This window comes from Heterodontus francisci, chromosome 13 (assembly GCF_036365525.1).
Source record: "Heterodontus francisci isolate sHetFra1 chromosome 13, sHetFra1.hap1, whole genome shotgun sequence".
Classification (NCBI taxonomy): domain Eukaryota; kingdom Metazoa; phylum Chordata; class Chondrichthyes; order Heterodontiformes; family Heterodontidae; genus Heterodontus; species Heterodontus francisci.
In genome coordinates this window covers 48,923,099-48,932,426 of record NC_090383.1, presented here as the reverse complement: position 1 = coordinate 48,932,426, position 9,328 = coordinate 48,923,099, and the positions used below count along the sequence as shown (strand labels likewise).

Genomic DNA, 9,328 nt, shown 5'->3' with positions numbered 1-9,328 from the left:
TGATTCCTAGTTTGGCAATACCTGAATTTAAAATTCTCATTCTTGTGATTAAATCCCTCTATGGTCTCATCCCTCCCTAACTCTGTAACCTCTTCTAGCCCTACAACTGTCCAAGATCTCTGGGTTCCTCCAATTCTGGCCTCTTGTGCATTCCCAATTTCCATTGCCCCACCATTCATGGCTATGCCTTCAGCTTCCTAAGGCCCTAGGCTCTTGAATTCCCTCCCTAAATATCTACAACTCTCTACCCCTTTCCTCTTTTAATATGTTCCTTAAAACCTACCGCTTTGACTAAGCTTTTGGTCACCTGCCCAAATATCTCCTTATGTAGCTGGACCTCACATTTTGTCTGATAACGCTCCTGTGAAGCGCCTTGGGACATTTTACTATGGTGAAAGGTGCTATATAAATGCAATCTGCTGTAAGCAACAATTGCAAGAAATGTAATACAAATGTATGAATGTGATAGATATGTGTCGATGTGTATCCTCAAAATGTCATGGACATGGAAGAAATTCTGTGTTGTTTCACACATTCTGAAATTAATTCTAAAGAAGACTTGCATTTATATAGCGCCTTCAACGACCACCGGACGTCTCAAAGCGCTTTTTAGTCAATGAAGTAGTTTTTGAAGCTTGCCACTGTTGTCATGCAGGAAATTCTGTAACAAGAGGCCTTTTATAATTTTGTAAAAATATAAGCGAGTGTTGACAATTTAACTTCCAAGCTGTCGAAGTAAGCAGATTGTCGTTCGGTACGATCATTTTTTCAAACTGCGTCTCTTTAAGTGCCCCTTATCAGAGAGGGGCAGTAGATGTTGATATAAATATCAATATTGATATAAATAAACTGTAAATAATGTATGATTAAAAATGTGTGCAGCTTTAAATTGCATTGAACTGGTTGTTATAAGAACATATTAATTTTCTTTTTATGATTTTTAAAAGTTAAATTGTGCTGTCAAGGCAATCAATTTTACTTCCGCGCTGCAGCCAGAAGTACACAACAAACCATAATGTGGTTGTTTGAAGGAATTAGTTTCCTCCCTCCGAAAAAAAATACTGCCCGTCTTCCTCTTCATTGCGTTCTGTTTAAATTCTATGGAAAAACTGTGCAGCCTATCAGCTTATTTAAAATATTGTATATGAAACTGTTGTGGGCGTCATCAGTTCATTGATTTGCATTGAGATGTATTTTCTTTGCCCCTTGCCTATGTTCATCGAATTTCAGATCAGCCAGGATTCGCAACTAACCTTCCGGCATAACTGAACCCAACTGACGCTGGGAGACATAAAGAGCAAAAAGACTTCTCCAACCATTTTTATTTCATACAAAATATCGCTGGATCACTATTGCAAACTTCAAATTTATTTGCAATAAGGGGTTCTTTTGCAAATGTTTGGATTATTTGATTGCAAATTGGGTAAAAGGAGAACAAAAGGGACATATCTTTTACCCAGGGCTGACGTCAGTTTGATTTTACTGACAACTATTGATGCGTGTGAAGCAATTGCAAGCAACTCCCTTTCATTAGGTAAATGAAAAAAACTGGTAGGATCTGAGTGAAAACTCCTGAAATGGGTTTCAATGTGGGTATAAACCAATTGGAAATAAATATCATACAGCATTTTTAGATTAAAAATAACGAATTTTCAAAATTGTTTTCGATGTAAAAAAAACCTCCAGAGGGAGTGTATAGGAACAGCAAATAGGCACTGAGCAGAGTAGAGAATGCTTCAACCTAGGAATGTTGTTCATTACACTGAAGGAAAGGACACATTAGAGAAAATAGTCCGTCTATTTTTGCTTGATTTTTCTTAATCCCCATTCTCAGATGTGAGTTGCCACACCAGTCTGGGATAAGTGGTTTTTGGATGAATATTTTTTGCTGGCAGAGTTTTGATTTGGATGCTGGCAGATGTGTATAAGTTAATAGCGTAAGGATCCAGTGATCCTGTGATTATGTCTAACTCTGAGGCTAGAGAGAAATAGATTGAACCCGGGGCAGGGAGAGAGGGAAAAACTGGAGTGGATCATTCTGGCACACGCAATGTAAAAGGAAACCTTGCTCACTTATGGATAGGGAAATAATGAAAGAAATTTAGTCCTAAATAGAATATTTTCATAATGGTATTTGCAACAAGTATTGCAATTAGTATAAACCTGTTAGATTGTTTTCAAAATAATATGGCTAATGCAGAGAAATCTATTTAACTACTATATCATTTTATAAAGACAATGATAATTAAACTGGTGTTTTCTAAATTGGAAACCAACTTTGAAGTAGTTAAATTTAATAACGAGCATTTTGGTTATTGGAGAATCAGTTCTATAATGTTTAAAACGTCGGGTAAAATACGGTCAATGTATAACAATTTTTGTAATTACAGTAAATAGCATTTATAAAGGAGGAATCATAAAAGTGAAAATGGTCATCCTTCTAGACATTCGAACAAAAATAGTCAGAAAAAATGTGAAAATTACAACGTGTTCTTTATGTATAAGCACGCTCTGTACCAATTTTATGATGGCTAATATTAAACATATGACAAATTGGAACCCAAATTCTTTCAAAAATAAGTGAAAAAAGAATTTATTTTTTTTAAAGGCCCATAATGTTTAGATTGTATAGTGAATGTGAGCGAAGCAAGGCTCCAGTCCGTGTTTTAGAACTGATGTGCAGTAATCAGAGGAATGGATAATAGTTGTTGGAGTCCTCAAGCCATGCTGGGCCAGAGGCTCAGCTAGACATGTATTTACCCATATCCGGGTTAGAGAGGAAAGGAAAGTTTGATTTTTAAAACAGATCTGGAGAAAGTTTTCTACCTATTTAACAAAAAGAGGAAGAGAAAAATACAATGTAATATATTATAATAATAATACCATGCAACAGAGAGCGTGGCCCTTTTTCTCTTGCTTTCAAACTGGAGGAGGACGAGATTTTTTTTTCCTTTTTAATAATATTTAATGATCGGGTGTAAAAGGAAGAGAAGAAGCAGACGTGTCTGTGTGTCTCTCCCTGCTCTCCTCCTCGCTCTCTGACTGATTCTGTGAGATGATCATGGCCGCTCAAATAGCAGCAGCTCCGGCCAACAGTAACAACAGCAGTAGCAACAGCCCCGGCCTGAGCAGCCGCGACCCTGACAGCATCAACAACGGAAAACCGGCGGCTCCGGGAGGAGGACTTGACGGTGGAGATCCCAGTGGCGGCGGTGGCTTGAATCTGAACAGCGTTGATCATCATCACCATCCCCGCCACCACCATCACCACCACCACCACCTTCACCATCCCCACCAACAACACCACCACGGCGAGCTCAACATGGCCAACTCCTCGGGCCCTGGCCCGGCCAACAACAACAGTGGCGGCGGCGCTGCTGGAGGCTCGGGGTCGGCCTCGTCCAACCCCAACCCCGAGCCGGCGCACAAAGAACCCGCCTCGGCCTCGCCTTCCTCGGCATCCACCGCCTCCTCCTCGTCTTCAGCCGCCAGCGAGGCGGGGATAATTCCCAATCACAAGCTGAAACCGACCGTTGCCGAGTTGTTGCTTCCTCCCCATCACCAAGGAGAAGGAGGCGGCGGGGCAGAGACTCAACATGGAGGCGGCGGCAAAGACAACAGCCTGTTAACCGCCGACAACCAGGGGAACAACAACAAGGCCGACGACCAAATCCAACTACTCAAAATGGGCGATCAGAGGTACGAGCACCCGGCAGCCGCGGGAGCTAATAACCAAGCGGGCCCAGCGCCCGGCCTTCCCGATTATAATTATTACCGGGCGGCGGCGGCGGCAGCAGCAGCAGGAGGAGGAGGAGGAGGAGGAGGAACAGGCCCCGGACCCGGACCCTACTTCGATCAACATGGCGGACAACAAAGCCCCGGGCTTGGGCTTCACCCTTCTCCCAGCCTGGAGCTGAGTGCTAGCCCGCTGCACAACTCACACGACGGCTACTCCAACAACTACAACCATTACTCTGGCTACAGGCCGGCCTACAACAGCCCCGGCTACGGCATGATGAGCTCGCCTAGGGCCAACATGGGATCCAGTGGGGCCACTAACAGCGGCCACCATCACCATCACGTCAAGCAGCAGCCGCCTCTGGCCGGGGCCTTTCAGCGGTACTCGGGCCAGAACCAGCACTCAGGAGCCACGCCAACCCTCAACCAGCTTCTGACCTCCCCCAGCCCCATGAGGGGCTACTGCTTTCCGGACTACAGCAACCCCGGCGCTTCGCAGGCCTCGCTCAAAGGGAACGATATGGGCAGTCAGTACGGAGTAGGGAGCAGCCAGGCCTGGGGAGGAGGAGGAGGTAGTGGCGGAGCAGTGGCAGGACAAGCCCGAAGTCATCCCACCATGAGCCCCGGCAGCTCGGCGCAGCCTCTGGGCAGAACACAGGTAAAGCGGCCTGTGTGTGTGTCGGTGTCTTTGCTTTGACCCCCGCAGTGGGAGCAGAGCTGATGTGAGGTTATTAGAGAGAAAGCAGTCCATGAAGTGCTAGTCAGCGACAAGGGTCGCGCTACCTTTCCTATCACTTCTTGCTGGGAAGGGTAGAATTTTTTAGTGACTCTACCCGCTGTTCGGGAAACGCCGTTTGCAGAGAGTTGTTGCTGCTTTTTTTTACCCCCAACGAAGGTTGCCTGCTATCCGCTATGCGGATTTTGTGCACTGAACTGATAACGTGCAACTTCAATTTGTGTTACTTCTATATTAAACAAATCCGTTAAATATTCTTAATTTTAAACTGCTATCTGGTATGTTTTTGTTGACCCCACCCATTTCTCTTATTTTTGCCCTCCAGACTACTCGGGTTGATTCTGTTTTGTGTGAGAAAACTCGCAGCTCCGTTCAGCTCGCACTTGAGTCTCTTCACCTTCTTTTGCAAGGTTTGCAATTTGAATTGTGGAGGTAAAAGGCCTGGAATCGAGTCTCCAGACAGCTGCCTCCGAGTTGACATCTAATCTGCCATCTGATTGGCTCTCACACTCTCCACTGGGCATTTATCAGTGCTGATGTAAATACAAGTTGCTGAACAACACAAATCACAAACCCACAGCCAGCACCTTTTTCATTACACATTCCCTTAGAATCCCCACAATTTACACGGCAATTGAATAATTGAAAAACAGATCAAGATTTCCTCACTCCCCTCTCGCCCATTTAAAAAATCTACTGTATTTATATTTCAATAATTGCATTTTTAAAGAAGTATTTAATTCTGCTAACCATGTTCAGCAATTAGACGCAAGAAAAATGATTTTAAATCAAGCTGTTGAAAAACATTGTTCTGTAATAAAACAGCTTGTGCAAATTTAGTAAAATCAAGCATTAATTATAAGCATTAGTAATTTTAATGAAACAGCAATAGATTGTTCCATATGTTCTAAAACCTGTTACTTATAACCAAGGGATAAGCTTATTCGGCTAACTGATTATAAATAAATTAGAGCTGTTTAATAGTTAAAATATTCATGAAATTAAATATATACAAATGGGTATATTCCAGTTCATTCAAAAAACTGAGTAAATATTGACAAGGTGTATTGCATTGGAGCAGTTTTCTACTGTAAAATATTGTATACTTATAAATATTACTGCTTTCGACTCCACATCAATTGCAGTAATGTCAAATATTGGAACTTTAATTTGTTTCTGAACGAAATTTCCTTTTTTGAAACAACTCTTTATACCTGATTGCTTGTGATAAATGTTGTGGTACAGCCATACAGACCAGTGAAATGCAGGGTTCAGTTCCATCTCTGTGGTGACTTAGGTGATGAGAGGGGGCCATGAGTGGCTTCAGTCTCTTTGGCTGAGAGAGCTGAAAATTGGTGAGTGTTCAGTTGCCCCTGTAGGACAGAATTGTACTGGAGTGTGATGGCTTCCTTAATAATTGACTAATTTGCCAACTTGTGTGGGTTTTAGTCAAAGTATGCCATCTGAGGCAGCTGTTGGAGTTGTTGGTTACCTGTGGAACCAGATCCTGCATGAGTTGTTTTCCAGGAGAGAGATGGAAGGGGGCAGAAAATGTAAGAATTTTTTTTTATTGAAGCTCAAATCTGTTCAGTATTGGAAAAACTGTTTTTGAATGTTTCAAAATGCCATGAGGCAGTTTATTATATGTAGTAAGAAGCAATTTCTTTGTGTGGAGTCATATGCCTGCTATTGAATGTGGATCTGGTTGAATATATTTTAAAACCATACAAATATCATTGTATCTGTTTTGAAAATTTAACTTGTTAATATTAAAAATTATCTCCAAGTCACTAGGATTTCACTAAAGTGTAACAAAAATTGTAAAATTTTAATTATATATCTATTTAAATTGCAAAAACTACCAACTATACTTAACGGAATTTGTCCTGAACTTGTGTGTCTGAAGAGAATATTTGGAGCTGTAGAACTCTTGATTTTTATTTACGCGAACATACAAATTAGGAGCAGGAGTAGGCCTCGAGCCTGCTTCGCCATTCAACAAGATCTTGGCTGATCTGATTGTCACCTCAACTCCACATTCCTGCCTGTCCCCAATTAACCTTTCACCCCCTTGCTTATCAAGAATCTATCTACCTCTTAAAAAATATTCAAAAAATATCCTTTAACTAAGTAATACTGATGTTTGGATAATTAGTTAATTGGAAAAATTTTGGTGTTTTTATGTGCGTGAATATATACTGTTGTCTTGCGTATCTGTGCCAAATGATTATTAAATATGTTTTTTCTGGTATTTGCAAATCATCTACCAATTGGGGTTTTTATATTTAGCACTCTAGGACCTGTTTTGAGGTTGATATTTCAGATCAATTGCATGTCAAATGTTACAAGTTTGCTACTTTTCAGTTTGTTCAGAGATTACTGGTAATAAGATGTTACCTGGTTTGCAGGCTCTTGTTTAAGGCAAAAATAGCAGCGTCATTATCACAGACCTGATTGAAATGTTCACAATTCAAGGTGTTGGAAAAATATTCTTTGTAATTGTGGCACTTGAGTTTATATTGGTTTTTGGTTTTTATTTTAGAGTTGGGTTATGATTTAGTATTACTGTAGCATATTTAGTATATTAGTTGTCTAGAAGTCCTCAAGTGCTAAGTCACTGAGACAGAACAAGAGTTGGATAAGATATGGGTTATACTTATACAGAAATTGTCTACTGTTTTCCTGGAATATACCTATAGGATATAACTTTTTTGAGTTTTCCTTTCAGGCCCTCTTGCCTGAAACTGCTGGCCCTCTAGTCTGTGGCTAGTTTGGCCAACCAACTAACATGCTTCAAAGCCTCTAAGCTGATTTTCCTCATTCCACTCTCATTTCCCCTACACCTCATCTGTGTGTAATATATTCTCAAAGCGAATCATACAGCTGGAAATTTTAGCAGGCATGCTCTATAGCTGGCCACTAGGCGGCATATGAAAAAGGCAAGGGATGACTGACGTTTTACGTTCCCCTGCTAGGTCCCTGCTTTTCTCCCCACTCTGGCACAATTAAGAATGGAAATAGCAAGCATAAACCCATGGCATATAAATTATATGGTCTTAGTATCCCAATATGTTGAGCCAGTACGTGACCCATAACTATGCAACTACCTATTGGAGCTGCAACAAAGCACTTTTTTTCCCTTTTAGGGAATTGCCAGGCTTTTGCCCAGCTTTGTGGTCAAGTCTGGAAGTATAATGTATTATGGCCACAAGCCTACATCTGTACCACTGGCCTTGTGCATTGGAATGCCAACAGGCTACCTGGTTGTGCTGTAATTTAGTGTTTAGCACTGAATTTTTTATATAAATTGTTTGCAGCCACTGGTGCCTTCTATGCAAAGTGTAATATGGCATGAAGAATATAAAACTTATATTTCCTCAACCCAGACCACTTTACTTCAAAAGAGTAGCTCTTTTGCACCAATATGTCTTTGCAGTCTTCCACACTGCTTTTGTGGGCTGTCTGTGATATTGCTCACTCTTGGGTTTTGCACTGATGAATAGACTACTATCTAAACTTTTCAGTGTAGTGCCCCTTTTTCTATGCCCATCCGAACACTTCTGAGCCTTTATCATTCTATAAACATATAAGTTGGGTGTGAGACTGTTCAGAGAGAATGCCATTTTAAAATTTTGACCTTTGCCCTGGGCAGACAGAAGTAGTTGGGCTTCATGTCATCCCTATCTGTAGCAAGACTACACTTTGGAATTTACTGGGGAGTAATCAGTAGGCACAGACAACATCCTAGCATGTCATGGTTGAACAAATTGGGTTTTCAGTTTGCAATAGTGCCACCCTACGTTAAATCATTCTGCATCAGTAGCTGTCATTTTAGCATGGAGAATGAAGGAAGCTGTTATTCTTTGCAGTGAGCCTTGATGCCAGAGTTAATAGGAATATGCAATAGGATATTTTCAATTAGGTTGCTGAGGTGGTATTGTGCCATAAGGGAGGTGAGGGGGGATTTGATAGGTTTGTTTGCTCATGGAGGTAGCTATCCTGTTGGCTACTCTACATAGTGATATTAATTGAGATCAAAAGAGTGTTGTGCATCTGTTTTTCTTAAGGAAGGATAAGGGTGAAAAGTAATTTTAAGTATAGAGCCTTATATTCATATGAATTAGGGTCAGGCCACTCGGCCCCTCGAGCCTGCTCTGCCATTCAATAAGATCATGGCTGATCTGATTGTAACCTCAATTCCACATTCCTGCCTACCCCCGATAACCCCTCACCCCCTTGCTTATCAAGAATCTATCTACCTCTGCCTTAAAAATATTTAAAGACTTTGCTTCCGCTGCCTTTTGAGGAAGAGAGTTCCAAAGACTCTCGACCCTCTGAGAGAAAACATTTCTCCTCATCTCTGTCTTAAATGGGCAACCCCTTATTTTTAAATAGTGACCCCTAGTTCTAGATTCTCCCACAAGGGGAAGCATCCTTTCCATATTCATCCTGTCAAGACCCCTCAGGATCTTATGTTTCAATCAAGTCGCCTCTTCCTCTCCTAAACCCCAGCGGATACAAGCCTAGACTGTCCAACCTTTCCTCATAAGACAACCCGCACATCCCAGATATTAGTCTAGTAAACCTTCTCTGAACTGCTTCCAAAGCATTTACGTCCTTCCTTAAATAAGGAGACCAATACTGTACACAGTACTGCAGATGTGGTCTCACCAGTGCCCTGTATAACTGAAGCATAACCGCCCTACTTTTGTATTCAATCCCCTTCGCAATAAACAAAAACATTCATGCTGTGCTGCTGATAGTCCTGTGAGGAAAAAAAGAGTGATCTTCTGTAAGACTGAAAGAACACCTGTTGTGAAGTCTGCTGCAGTTAACCAGACTTAACACTCTGCG

The 9,328-nt window shown here is 41.4% G+C and overlaps 1 protein-coding gene across 11 annotated transcripts in view; it reads left to right on the top strand.

The window, feature by feature from the left end:
• The first annotated feature begins 2,683 nt into the window (after positions 1-2,683).
• The window catches only part of arid1b (AT-rich interactive domain 1B), a 696,888-nt gene continuing 690,243 nt past the window's right edge, over positions 2,684-9,328 (top strand). For all 11 annotated transcript variants that reach the window (XM_068044792.1, XM_068044797.1, XM_068044789.1 and 8 more), the window contains exon 1: positions 2,684-4,396. In XM_068044792.1, the coding sequence (XP_067900893.1) occupies positions 3,056-4,396 (1,341 nt within the window). In that variant the 5' untranslated portion in view covers positions 2,684-3,055. The remainder of the gene's footprint in view (positions 4,397-9,328) is intronic.